A 14,974-nucleotide genomic window follows, 5' to 3' on the forward strand; every position below is an offset into this window, starting at 1 on the left:
TTCAAGTTTTATGTCTGCTTGTTTAAAAAAAATGGTAGAATTAATCAACTAAACAAAAAAATGATCTCGAAGACCACTCACTTTATAGAATTTACCTTCCCACAATATCTTCATAGCCTACCTCAGAGCACACTACAAACATATCCAGTTATCACACAGTAAACACAGCAAAGTTATCAGTTATCACACAGTAAACACAAAGTTATCACGGTTATCACACAGTAAACTTTTCTGCAAACTCACCAGACACTCTACTGTTGATAGTGAATCCTGAAGATGAGTTATTCCACTCCAAATTGACCGCAGACAGCCTACCGATACAGCGACAGAAACGGACCGCGGCAAGCCTTGAAAAAGCGCAGTGATGTGAGAAGTCTCCACATTGTCCCCCTCCACACGTTATAAACAAACTCCGCATGCTGGGCTGGGAAGGACACTCCTCCAATAGTCTATAACACTCCATCCTCCTGCGCTGCGCTTCCCGACTCCCTCCCACTCTCCTCGCCGATATAATACCAGCTCATTTCACTCACACCGGGTGGGAACAGCGTGTTTGTGCAGGTGTATCGAGCCCACCATGATACAGTATTGATTGGGTAATATAACAACGGGCATAGACAAGTAATTAATTTTATTCAGCAAGTTATCCCACCCTTCCAGTTCCAAATGATGAAAAATACAAATATTCAAAATCATCGTTTTTTAATTTATTATAAAAAATACAGGTTATAGAAACGTTGTATTGTTTTTATTCTCCATGTAGGTTGTAAGGTGCATGTATTACAATTCAGATTGATATAAAACCATTTAATTGATTACAATTAGAAACACACACAAGCTCCACACTGGCAATACCTCTCTTACTCTCTGAGTTTAGACTTCAGTGGATGATCCCAAACCATAGAAACAGATTGACTAGATTCTCCACAGAATTAGAATGATTCTGCTTCTCATTCTATTTCTATGGTTCCATCGCTATGATCAAAACTGGAGAGGCGTCAGAGTTACATACAAACATGACATAATTCAGAATAAAATATTCCATTATCCAACTTCATATACTTTGGATTTCATTGCTATAGTATAGCATATACTTTCAATTTAATTGTGTGAAGGAAATGGAATGACTGGAATGAACAGGCACTGATTTTACACACACTGAGTTCCACAATGGCTAGCACCCTTTTGAGTAAAAATAATAATAATTACAAACGTAAAAATGTCAGGATAGACTTTTCCTCTATGCACAATCAATAAGACGGTAGTTACACATTTCTAGCATACTGTAGATGTTCCTTATCCAATGATTATACAACAATAAGTAAAGCATATTATAATGACTATGAAATATTCATTAAAAGGACAGGACTACCATTGCATTATTGGTAGGTTATTGGTAGGTGAAATAAAAAAATAAAAAAATAAAAATGAGATATTTCCTTTATAATATAACACAGGCGGAAGGATATTTAGGAGTGAAAACCTTATTCTCGAGACCGTATACAAAGTAGTCGTAGTCTTTTCCACTGTAGGAATAGAAGGCGTGAGTGATGGGTACCAGCTCAATGGTTTGACGCTGTGAAGAAACAGAAACATTTGAGTAGATATTTAAAAGACACGCGATCAAGTCCCTGCTGTCGTCAAACCTCCTCAATCCAGGGAGGCTCTGTTATATTGATGTCAGTGCTGGCCTCTAGTGGCCGTTAAAGGCAATTGCATTTAAAAAAAAGATGCAGTTGAAAAGTAAAGAAACAGGCCGCTATGGGCCTCAGGGTGGGGCACGGCAGGAGGGAAGGAGTCCGTTCAGGAGTATTACAACATGGCCCTCAGGCTGAGATACCCTTTTCACACTATCATCCTGACCCAAATCAAAACTGGGCTGACTCCAGAAACTATGCTGGAAAACTAACCGGGCTAGCTCAGTAGCGGCTTGGTCCGACTCGGCTTGGTTAAGTTCAGTATTGTGAAAAGCCCCAGAGAAGGGTCACCAGCTGCAGGATGCGACTGACAAGAGGATGAAGGAAGGAAGGAAGGAAGGAAGGAAGGAAGGAAGTAAGAAAGAATGCAGTTGAGTAGTATTGGGACAGAACCCTTACAGGGATGACTCATGTTGCAGGATTCTACTGACAAGAGGACAGGAAGGGAGGAAAGGATGGAAGGATCCAGGAGTATTAGGAAAGGTCCCTAACAGGGCTGAAAGACTAGAAGAATACCTGTTGTAGGATACGACTGACAGGGGAGAGGGAGGGAGGGAGGGAGGGAGGGAGGGAGGGAGGGTGGGAGGGAGGGAGGGAGGGGAGAGGGAGGGAGGGAGGGAGGGAGGGAGGGGAGAGGGAGGGAGGGAGGGAGGGAGGGAGGGAGGGAGGGAGGATGCGGTTAATGAGTATTGGACCAGGACACTAGCTATATGCCCAGAGATAACTCACCTGTTGTAGGATGCGACAGGGAACTTGCTGTGGTGAGAACTTGCTGTGGTGTTCCTGAGACGCCTTCTTGGAGGCATCACAGATCTCCTGGTCAGGGAAACCCACGATGGGGTACACCTGAGGGAATGGGGCCCGGTAAGGTTAGTGTCCATGGTAACATACACCACAGTGACAGACTAGGTAGCCTGGTGTGGTTCTAGCCAACCTCTCTATCATGAACGGTCACATACAGATCTGGGATCGGGTTAACATGTCTTTACAGCACCCACTTGGGAAAATAAAATAGACCTTCACCAGAATACTTTCATCAACGAAGAACGCGTCCCCAGACACCTTCTCAAACTTCTTGAGAGGGAACTCAGGCAGCCGGTCCGGTACGAACTCAAACACGTGGTTCTTCCTGTAGGATAAAGGAGCAACAGGATGCTTCTGTTCAGTGTTTCTCTGATATTCACTTACCAAGCGGTGGCCCACCGCTCCTAAATTGTTGCCACCGCTGCCAAAAATAAGTCATCATTTATTCCTATATATTTCTGTTGTGACGCTCTTAAATGGGATAGTCGTTGGCTCAATGACTGGAAGTCTATGGGAACAGCTAGCATGTCATTGCGCTAACCCATTGTCACCACTGCTGAAATAATAATAATATATCCAAGGGGAATCACTGCTTCTGTTGACTTAGAGTTGACACAATACTACAGGTTACACAAATACTGTTCAGCAGGACAATAACATGTACTGTTGGTTCAGCTTGCATTATGACTGTTCTGTACACAGGAAGTGAGTCTTGTCTTGGACTTGCCTAAAGCGACTTATTGACAAGTCTGTCATAACTAAAGTTATTGTTCTTCTAAACAGGAGACCATGATTAGTTGATTACTGGAGTCAGGTGTTTCAGCTGAGGCAATAGTGTGTCACCAATCAGGCCCCCCTGAGGACTGGAGTTGCCCATCACTGCTCTAAAACAGCGCTATCCAGTCCAATCTAGTCCACTACCACGTGACGGTGAGCTGAATGTAGTGGGATCAGATTCTTGCAGTAGACCTCCAGACAGATCTGGGCGTAGTTTCTCAGAGCCTTTGTAGCGTTAAGATCCCATCGTTAGAACCTTCTTACGATGGATCTTTAGTAGCCGAGGTAGAAACGTGGCTCTTAAAAACCATTGAACATCCGCGAGTGATCCGGACCCCTCGTAGAGCAGCCAATTTCCCCTTCCACTTTATTCACAGAAGAGCTCCCCGTAGAATCCCAATGTTTAGGCTATCCGTCTGACGGTGACTGACGATAACTTCAGAACGAAGTTGATTACAAATACAAAGTTTGCCAAAGTATTTGCAATTGTTACAAACAGGGGAAGGATAAAATTATGCTTCAAATTAAAACCGAGATGACTGCATTAAAATATACGGTACATGGGCTACATGGGGTCAACAAGCCTATTTCAATCATATTGAGTTATATTTTACAACTTGGCCTACTGCCTGTAATTTCTTTGCCTCAATGTGTTTCATGATGTGTGACAAGATGTGCGCAATGATGTACGCAATGATGCTTCTGCATCTGCATTGCTTGCTGTTTGGGGGTTTTAGGCTGGGTTTCTGTATAAGCACTTTGTGACATCTGCTGATGTAAAAAGGGCTTTATAAATACATTTGATTGATTGATTGATTGATGTGCCAAATCTGTGATTTAGTGCATTATTATTGGGTAGGCATAATATGCCTGCTCAATAGCCTATTTGCAGCCATAGGTGGTAATATCTCTCTAGGAGCTGATCCGTCATCAGCATTGTGGACTAATTCTAATGTTAAGGTAAGATTTGAATGGAGAAAGCTGATCCGAGAGCAGTGCTGCTTTTCAGTGTCGACACCAACGAAGTAGTGAGCGTTTCTCTCTGCGTGGTGTCAGGACCAATGCATTGTTAAAACACTTGTAGGCTAGAGGTGTCACTAGAGACCCGGGTTCGATCCCAGGCTGTGTCACAGCCGGCCGCGACCGGGAGACCCATGAAGCGGTGCACAGTTGTCCCAGCGTCGTCCGGGTTAGGGGAGGGTTTGGCCGGCCGGGATGTCCTTGTACCATCGCGCTCTAGCGACTCCTTGTGGCGGGCTGGGCGCATGCACACTGACCTCGGTCGCCAGTTGTACTGTGTTTCCTCCGACACATTGGTGCGGCTGGCTTCCCGGGTTAAGCGAGCAGTGTGTCAAGAAGCAGTGTGGCTTGGGCAGGGTCGTGTTTTCGGGGGGGACGCATAGCTCTCGACCTTCGCCTCTCCCGAGTGCGTACGGGAGTTGCAGCGATGGGACAAGACTGTAACTACCAATTGGATATCATGAAACTGGGGAGAAAAAGTACAAAGAAACACACACAAAAAAACACTTAGGTTCCATCAGGAAAACGGGCCCAGTTCAGTACCATGTGATGGTGAGCTGAATGAAGTGCATCAGGTTTCTGTTGCCCTGGCAGGTAGGGCAGGTCTTGTGGCCATGTCCATGGCAGAACGTGCATCTAGAGGAGAGACATCAATCAATAAATTAGCCAACCAATCAATCAACAAATTAATCAATTATGTCCATGGCAGAACATACATCTGAAGGAGAGACATTAAGCAAGCGATCAATCAATCAAGTCCATGGCAGAACATACACCTGAAGGAGAGACATTAATAAATAAATTAGCCAACCAATCAATCAATTAGCAAATCAATCAATTAACCAACCAATTAATCAATAAATTAGCCAACCAATCAATCAATTAGCCAACAAATCAGTCAACAGAAAGTACATCTGGAGGCGAAAACCAGAACAAAGGAGAGGTTTAATCATCAAAACTCAAGTAGCTATAATCAATGAATCACTAATTAAATCACTTAATCATTATTGATACAATACAAGTTGCACTTCGTATACAGTTGCTGTCCTTTTACTTTACATAACATTATATAAAATTACATTTCCAGCTAATGCCTCGTTGCGGTAGACATCATGTTAACTTCGTTTTTTTATATCATGAAGAGAGAGATTGTGAGTTAAGCATAGCTTAGTGATGAAGAAGCTCTTCTCTGTTATGGACGCTTAACCAACCGTGCTATTTCGTGTGTTTTTATATCGCATTGTTTGTAACTTATTTTGTACATAATGTTGCTGCTATCGTCTCTTGTGACCGAAAAGAGCTTCTGGATATCAGAACAGCGATTACTCACCTTGAACTGGACGAATAATTTTTATTTAATGAGTCGGACGAGAGGGATTTGCTCCAGACACCCGACAGGGCCCTCATCCCCGTCATTCGCAGTAGAAAGAAAAGGAGATATCGCGGAAGGAGATCGGGGTCCTTGGTAAGGAACCGGCGACGAGTGGCTAATCTGCCTTTGCCATCGATACTATTGGCCAATTTACAATCGCTTGATAATAAAGTGGACGAACTACAGGCACGTTTATCCTACCAACGGGACATTAAAAACTGTAATATCTTATGTTTCACCGAGTAGTGGCTGAATGAAGACATGAATAACATACAGCTGGCGGGTTATACGATGTATCAGCAGGATAGAACAGCAGCCTCCGGTAAGACAAGGGGTGGCGGTCTATGTATATTTGTAAACAACAGCTGGTGCACAATATCTAAGGAAGTCTCGAGGTTTTGCTCGCCTGAGGTAGAGTATCTCATGATAAGCTGTAGACCACACTATCTACCAAGAGAGTTTTCATCTATATTTTTCATAGCTGTCTATTTACCACCACAAACCAATGCTGGCACTAAGACCGCACTCAATGAACTGCATACGGCCATAAGCAAACAGGAAAACGCTCATCCAGAGGTGGCGCTCCTAGTGGCCGGGGACTTTAATGCTGGGAAGCTGAAATCCGTTTTACCTCATTTCTACCAGCATGTTAAATGTGCAACCAGAGGGGAAAAAAACTCTAGACCACCTTTACTCCATACACAGACGCATACAAAGCTCTCCCTCGCCCTCCATTTGGCAAATCTGACCATAACTCTATCCTCCTGATTCCTGCTTACAAGCAAAAACTAAAGCAGGAAGCACCAGTGACTCGGTCAATAAAAAAGTGGTCAGATGAAGCAGATGCTAAGCTAAAGGACTGTTTTGCTATCACAGACTGGAATATGTTCTGGGATTCTTCCGATGGCATTGAGGAGTACAACACATCAGTCACTGGCTTCATCAATAAGTGCATCGATGACATCATCACCACAGTCACCGTACATACATACCCCAACCAGAAGCCATGGATTACAGGCAACATCCGCACTGAGCTAAAGGGTAGAGCTGCTGCTTTCAAGGAGCGGGACTCTAACCCGGACGCTTATAAGAAATCCCGCTATGCACTCCGATGAACCATCAAACAGGCAAAGAGTCAATAAAGGACTAAGATTGAATCGTACTACACCGGCTCTGACGCTCGTCGGAGATGGCAGGGCCTGCAAACTATTACAGACTACAAAGGGAAGCACAGCCACGAGCTGCCCAGTGACACAAGCCTACCAGATGAGCTAAATTACTTCTATGCTCGCTTCGAGGCAAGTAACACTGAAACATGCATGAGAGCGTCAGCTGTTCTGGACGACTGTGTGATCACGCTCTCCGTAGCCGATGTGAATAAGACCTTTAAACAGGTCAACATTCACAAGGCCGCAGGGCCAGACGGATTACCAGGACGAGTACTCCGAGCATGTGCTGACCAACTGGCAAGTGTCTTCACTGACATTTTCAACCTCTCCCTGTCTGAGTCTGTAATACCAACATGTTTCAAGCAGACCACCATAGTCCCTGTGCCCATGAACACTAAGACAACCTGCCTAAATGACTACCGACCCGTAGCACTCACGTCTGTAGCCATGAAGTGCTTTGAAAAGCTGGTCATGGCTCACATCAACACCATTATCCCAGAAACCCTAGACCCACTCCAATTTGCATACTGCCCAAACAGATCCACAGATGATGCCATCTCTATTGCGCTCCACACTGCCCTTTCACACCTGGAGAAAAGGAACACCTATGTGAGAATGCTATTCATTGACTACAGCTCAGCGTTCAACACCATAGTGCCCACAAAGCTCATCACTAAGCTAAGGACCCTGGGACTAAACACCTCCCTCTACAACTGGATCCTGGACTTCCTGACGGGCCACCCCCAGGTGGTAAGGGTAGGTAACAACACAAATGCCACACTGATCCTAAACACAGGGGCTCCTCAGGGGTGCGTGCTCAGTCGCCTCCTGTACTCCCTGTTCACCCATGACTGCATGGCCAGGCACGACTCCAACACCATCATTAAGTTTGCAGATGAAACAACAGTGGTAGGCCTGATCACCGATAACGATGAGACAGCTTATAGGGAGGAGGTCAGAGACTTGGCCGTGTGGTTCCAGGACAACAACCTCTCCCTAAACGTGATCAAGACAAAGGAGATGATTGTGGACTACAGGAAAAAGAAGAGGACCGAGCACGCCCCCATTCTCATCTACAGGGCTGTAGTGGAACAGGTTGAGAGCTTCAAGTTCCTTGGTGGCCACATCACCAACAAACTAACATGGTCCAAGCACACCAAGACAGTCGTGAAGAGGGCACGACAAAACTTATTCCCCCTAAGGAGACGGAAAATATTTGGCATGGGTCCTCAGATCCTCAAAAGTTCTACAGCTGCATCATCGAGAGCATCCTGACTGGTTGCATCACTGCCTGGTATGGCAACTGCTCGGCCTCCGACTGCAAGGCACTACAGAGGGTAGTGCGTATGGCCCAGTACATCACTGGGGCCAAGCTTCCTGCCATCCAGGACCTATATACCAGGCGGTGTCAGAGGAAGGCCCTAAAAATTGTCAGACTCCAGCCACCCTAGTCATTGACTGTTCTCTCTGCTACCAGATGGCAAGCGGTACCGGAGCGCCAAGTCAAGGTCCAAGAGGCTTCTTTACAGATTCTACTCCCAAGCCATAAGACTGTTCCAAGATGGCGTAGTAGTGCAGTTCTGTTTTTGTCGTGTGTCTGTAAATAGCCTGTAAATACCCTGTTTTTTTGTATTTTTCGTACATATTTCCCTATCAGACTTTTCATCCTTCTACAAAATATACTTTCCTGCAACCCGCCTCACTCAATGTGGAACGGATTCTATTATTGACTTACCTTTATCTAGAATCTCCAGTTGAAACTAGCTAGCCAGCTAACTAGCTACTTGCTATTAGCCACAGCTAGCGGTATTTCACCCAGAACATTGGATTTTTTTTTTTTTTTTTTTTTTTTTATACTTTGTTTATTGAATTTTCAGTACCAGCATTTAGTAAATAATTGCACTTGAAAGTTATTTGGTATGAATATGGAACAACAATTTGAAGACAACGATACAGCAAAACATAGAGAGACAGACATGAAAGAAAAAATAGACATTAAACACATAAATAAGATAAATATACTCATATACTCATATCCTTCCATATCCTTGTCTGTACATAATGCCCTGAATCTTTTCTATAACACCCGGAAATCTGCCCCCTTTATTCTATGTACCCAACGCACTAGAAGACCAGTTCTTAAAGCCTTTAGCCGTATCCTTATTCTAGTCCTCCTCTGTTCCTCTGGTGATGTAGAGGCTAACCCAGGCCCTGCAGCCCTCAGTATCACTCCTACTCCCCAGGCGCTATCATTTGCCGACTTCTGTAATCGCAAAAGTCTTGGTTTCTTGCACATAAATATCAGAAGTCTACTACCTAAGTTTGAGTTATTCACTGCGTTAGCACACTCCGCCAACCCTGATGTTCTAGCAGTGTCTGAATCCTGGCTCAGGAAGGCCACCAAAAATTCTGAAATTTCCATCCCCAACTATAACATTTTCCGTCTAGATAGAACTGCCAAAGGGGGTGGAGTTGCAATCTACTGTAGAGATAGCCTGCAGAGCTCTATCATACTATCCAGGTCTGTGCCCAAACAGTTTGAGCTTCTACTTCTAAAAATCCACCTTTCCAGAAATAAGTCTCTCACTGTTGCCGCTTGCTACAGACCCCCCTCAGCCCCCAGCTGTGCCCTGGACACCATATGTGAATTGATTGCCCCCCATTTATCCTCAGAGTTCGTACTGCTTGGTGACCTAAATTGGGATATGCTTTATACCCCAGCCATCCTACAATCCAAACTAGATGCCCTCAACCTCACGCAAATTATCAACGAACCTACCAGGTACAACCCTAAATCCGTAAACATGGGTACCCTCATAGATATCATCCTGACTAACATACCCTCTAAATACACCTCAGCTGTCTTCAACCAGGATCTCAGCGATCACTGCCTTATTGCCTGCGTCCGTAACGGGTCCGCGGTCAAACGACCACCCCTCATCACTGTCAAACGCTCCCTAAAACACTTTAGCGAGCAGGCCTTCCTAATTGACCTGGCCCAGGTATCCTGGATGGATATAGATCTCATTCCGTCAGTAGAGGATGCCTGGTTGTTCCTTAAAAGTAATTTCCTCTCAATCTTAAATAAACATGCCTCATTCAAAAAATACAGAACTAAGAACCGATATAGCCCCTGGTTCTCCTCAGACTTGACTGCCCTTGACCAGCACAAAAACATCCTGTGGCGTACAGCATTAGCATTACATTTACATTTACGTCATTTAGCAGACGCTCTTATCCAGAGCGACTTACAGTTAGTGCATACATATATTTTTATTGTTTTTATATATATTTTTTATTGTTTTATTTTATTTTTAAATTTTTAAATTTATTTAAAAAAAAAATTATACTGGCCCCCCATGGGAATCGAACCCACATCCCTGGCGTTGCAAACACCATGCTCTACCAACTGAGCTACCTCCCTGCCGGCCATTCCCTCCCCTACCCTGGACGACGCTGGACCAATTGTGCGCCGCCCCATTGGTCTCCCGGTTGCGGCCGGCTACAGCAGAGCCTGGATTCGAACCAGGATCTCTAGTGGCACAGCTAGCACTGCGATGCAGTGCCTTAGACCACTGCGCCACTCGAATACACATCAAATAGCCCCCGCGATATGCAACTTTTCAGGGAAGTTAGGAACCAATATACACAAGCAGTCAGGAAAGCAAAGGCTAACTTTTTCAAACAGAAATTTGCATCCTGTAGCACTAACTTCAAAAAGTTTTGGGACACTGTAAAGTCCATGGAGAATAAGAGCACTTCCTCCCAGTTGCCCACTGCACTGAGGCTAGGAAACACTATCACCACCGATAAATCTACAATAATCGAGAATTTCAACAAGCATTTTGCTACAGCTGGCCATGCTTTCCATCTGGCTACCACTACCCCGGCCACCAACTCTGCACCCTCCGCTGCAACTTGCCCATGCCCCCCCCCGCTTCTCCTTCACACAAATTCAGACAGCTGATGTTTTGAAAGCGCTGCAAAATCTGGACCCCTACAAATCAGCTGGGCTAGACAATCTGGACCCTTTCTTTCTAAAACTAGCCGCCGAAATTGTCGCAACCCCTATTACTAGTCTGTTCAACCTCTCTTTCATAACGTCTGAGATCCCCAGAGATTGGAAAGCTACCGCGGTCATCCCCCTCTTCAAAGGGGGTGACACTCTAGATCCAAACTGCTACAGACCTATATCCATCCTGCCCTGCCTTTCGAAAGTATTTGAAAGCCAAGTTAACAAACAGATCACCGACCATTTCGAATACCACCGTACCTTCTCCGCTATGCAATCCGGTTTCCGAGCTGGTCATGGGTGCACTTCAGCCACGCTCAAGGTCCTAAACGATATTATAACCGTGATTGATAATAGACAGTACTGTGCAGCCGTCTTCATCGACCTGGCCAAGGCATTCGACTCTGTCAACCACCGCATTCTTATTGGCAGACTAAATAGCCTTGGTTTCTCAAATGACTGCCTCGCCTGGTTCACCAACTACTTCTCAGATAGAGTTCAGTGTGTCAAATCGGAGGGCCTGTTGTCTGGACCTATGGCAGTCTCTATGGGGGTGCCACAGGGTTCAATTCTTGGGCCGACACTTTTCTCCGTGTATATCAATGATGTCGCTCTTGCTGCTGGTGACTCTCAGATCCACCTCTACGCAGACGACACCATTTTGTATACATCTGGCCCTTCATTGGACACTGTGTTAACAAACCTCCAAACGAGCTTCAATGCCATACAACACTCCTTCAGTAGCCTCCAACTGCTCTTAAACACTAGTAAAACTAAATGCATGCTTTTCAATCGAACGCTGCTGGCACCCGCCCACCCGACTAGAATCACCACTCTCGACGGGTCTGACCTAGAGTATGTGGACAACTACAAATACCTAGGTGTCTGGTTAGACTGTAAACTCAACTTCCAGACTCACATGAAGAATCTCCAATCCAAAGTTAAATCTAGAATCGGCTTCCTATTTCGCAACAAAGCCTCCTTCACTCATGCTGCCAAACATGCCCTCGTAAAACTGACTATCCTACCGATCCTTGACTTCGGCGATGTCATTTACAAAATAGCCTCCAACACTCTACTCAGCAAATTGGATGTAGTCTATCACAGTGCCATCCGTTTTGTCTCCAAAGCCCCATACACTACCCACCACTGTGACCTGTACGCTCTTGTTGGCTGGTCCTCACTACATGTTCGTCATCAAACCCACTGGCTCCAGGCCATCTATAAATCACTGCTAGGCAAATCCCCGCCTTATCTTAGCTCATTGGTCACCATAGCAGCACCCACCCGTAGTCTGCGCTCCAGCAGGTATATCTCACTGGTCATTCCCAAAGCCAACACCTCCTTTGGCCGCCATTCCTTCCAGTTCTCTGCTGCCAATGACTGGAACTAATTGCAAAAATCTCTGAAGCTGGAGACTCTTATCTCCCTCAATAACTTTAAGCATCAGTTGTCAGAGCACCTTACCGATCACTGCACCTGTACACAGCCCATCTGAAATTAGCCCACCCAACTACCTCATCCCTATATTGTTATTTATTTTGCTCTTTTGCACCCCAGTATCTCTATTTGCACATAATCTCTTGCACATCTAGCATTCCAGTGTTAATACTATTGTAATTATTTTGCACTATAGCCTATTTATTGCCTTACCTCCATAACTTGCTACATTTGCACACACTGTATATATATTTTCTGCTGTATTTTTGACTTTATGTTTTGTTTACCCCATATGTAACTCTGTGTTGTTTTTATTGCACTGCTTTGCTTTATCTTGGCCAGGTCGCAGTTGTAAATGAGAACCTGTTCTCAACTGGCTTACCTGGTTAAATAAAGGTGAAATAAAAATAAATAAAAAAAACTCCTGAACATCTAATCAAATGGCTACCCGGATTATTTGCATTGCCCCCCCCCACCCCACCCCCCCTCTTTTACGCTGCTGCTACTCTGTTTATTGTCTATGCACAGTCACTTTAATAACTCTACCTACATGTACATATTACCTGAATTACCTCGACTAACCGGTGCCCTCGCACATTGACTCGGTACCGGTACCCCCCTGTATTTGTTTGTGTGATTTTTAAAATGTTTATTCTATCTTAAAACTGTATTGTTGGTTAAGGGCTTGGAAGTAAGCATTTCACTGTAAGGTCTACACCTGTTGAATTTGGCGCATGTGACAAATACAATTTGATTTGATTTGCAATGGTGGAACTAGCACGGATTACTTATTGCTACTGTATTGAAGGAAAATGTATTTACTATGAATGTGATATGTGGTATGTGGTTGTTGCACCTAGCTATCTTAAGATGAACGCACTAACTGGAAGTTGCTCTGGATAAGAGCGTCTGCTCAATGTAAAATATACTGTCAATGTTTACCTCTTCCTTCCTCTCCCCTGACAGCTGGAACATCTGTTGTTGCCGGCCCTGTTGTTACGTCCATGTCCTGTTGTCCTGCGTCCATGTCCATGGCAGAACGGACATCGCCTCTGAAACAGGGGATCGTCTATTAATACCTCTGAAACAGGGGATAGTCTATTAATACCTCTGAAACAGGGGATAGTCTATTAATAGCTCTGAAACAGGGGATAGTCTATTAATACCTCTGAAACAGGGGATAGTCTATTAATACCTCTGAAACAGGGGATAGTCTATTAATACCTCTGAAACAGGGGATAGTCTATTAATACCTCTGAAACAGGGGATAGTCTATTAATACCTCTGAAACAGGAGATAGTCTATTAATACCTCTGAAACAGGGGATAGTCTATTAATACCTCTGAAACAGGGGATAGTTTATTATTACCTCTGAAACAGGGGATAGTCTATTAATACCTCTGAAACAGGGGATAGTCTATTAATACCTCTGAAACAGGGGATAGTCTATTAATACCTCTGAAACAGGGGATAGTCTATTAATACCTCTGAAACAGGGGATAGTCTATTATTACCTCTGAAACAGGGGATAGTCTATTAATACCTCTGAAACAGGGGATAGTCTATTAATACCTCTGAAACAGGGGATAGTATATTAATACCTCTGAAACAGGGGATCGTCTATTAATACCTCTGAAACAGGGGATAGTCTATTAATACCTCTGAAACAGGGGATAGTCTATTAATACCTCTGAAACAGGGGATAGTCTGTTAATACCTCTGAAACAGGGGATAGTCTATTAATACCTCTGAAACAGGGGATAGTCTATTAATACCTCTGAAACAGGGGATAGTCTATTATTACCTCTGAAACAGGGGATAGTCTATTAATACCTCTGAAACAGGGGATAGTCTATTAATACCTCTGAAACAGGGGATAGTCTATTAATACCTCTGAAACAGGGGATAGTCTATTAATACCTCTGAAACAGGGGATAGTCTATTAATACCTCTGAAACAGGGCCAGGAGGTTTCCCTGACAACATGTCCAGACCAGAAACAACTCAGCACCCTGCTAGTTATAACCTATGGGACGATTCTCGGACATTTAGTTGGGATAGGCCTTAATATTATTTATGTACGGAAAAACCACCCCTATAACTTGCTGGTCAGGTCGCTTTGCTCAGGCAAAACTCCTGGACCTCCTTGACTAAAATGTCTAAAGAGAAGTGAGAGAGAGAGAGAGGGAATGTAAATAAGGAGGGAGGAGTTGCTACTTACATTTCCCCTCCCAGCACAGTGTGTGCAGCGCGTCCTACCACAGCCATGGCATCGGTGACACGTCTGAAACAACCACAGCAGTAGTGAGGAGACACGTCTGAAACAACCACAGCAGTAGTGAGGAGTGTAACACACAACCTTTACAATAGAATTTTGGACTTGGAAAAATTTATAAATTACAAAAAAAAGTAGAGTTGATGTAATTACAAAAAAGTTGATTTTATGTGTAGAATCAAATCAAATCAAATCTTATTTGCCACATGCGCCGAATACAACAGGTGTAGACATTACAGTGAAATGCTTACTTACAGCCCTTAACCAACAATGCATTTATTTCTTAATAAAAAAGTAAAATAAAACAACAACAACAAAAAAGTGTTGAGAAAAAAAGAGCAGAAGTAAAATAAAATAGCAGTAGGGAGGCTATATATACAGGGGGGTACCGGTACAGAGTCAATGTGCG

General features: G+C 44.1%; 1 protein-coding gene across 1 annotated transcript in view; it reads right to left on the reverse strand.

The window, feature by feature from the left end:
* Positions 1-687: 687 nt before the first annotated feature.
* The window catches only part of LOC311138958 (protein SSUH2 homolog), a 48,846-nt gene continuing 34,559 nt past the window's right edge, over positions 688-14,974 (reverse strand). The window contains exons 7-12 of the mRNA XM_084173775.1: positions 14,512-14,574; positions 13,234-13,343; positions 4,842-4,934; positions 2,721-2,826; positions 2,427-2,543; positions 688-1,576 (exon numbers count right to left, since the gene is read on the reverse strand). Coding sequence (XP_084029901.1) covers positions 1,442-1,576; positions 2,427-2,543; positions 2,721-2,826; positions 4,842-4,934; positions 13,234-13,343; positions 14,512-14,574 — 624 coding nt within the window. The 3' untranslated portion in view covers positions 688-1,441. The remainder of the gene's footprint in view (positions 1,577-2,426; positions 2,544-2,720; positions 2,827-4,841; positions 4,935-13,233; positions 13,344-14,511; positions 14,575-14,974) is intronic.

Source organism: Coregonus lavaretus, assembly GCF_964263955.1.
Source record: "Coregonus lavaretus genome assembly, chromosome: 12".
NCBI classification, from domain to species: domain Eukaryota; kingdom Metazoa; phylum Chordata; class Actinopteri; order Salmoniformes; family Salmonidae; genus Coregonus; species Coregonus lavaretus.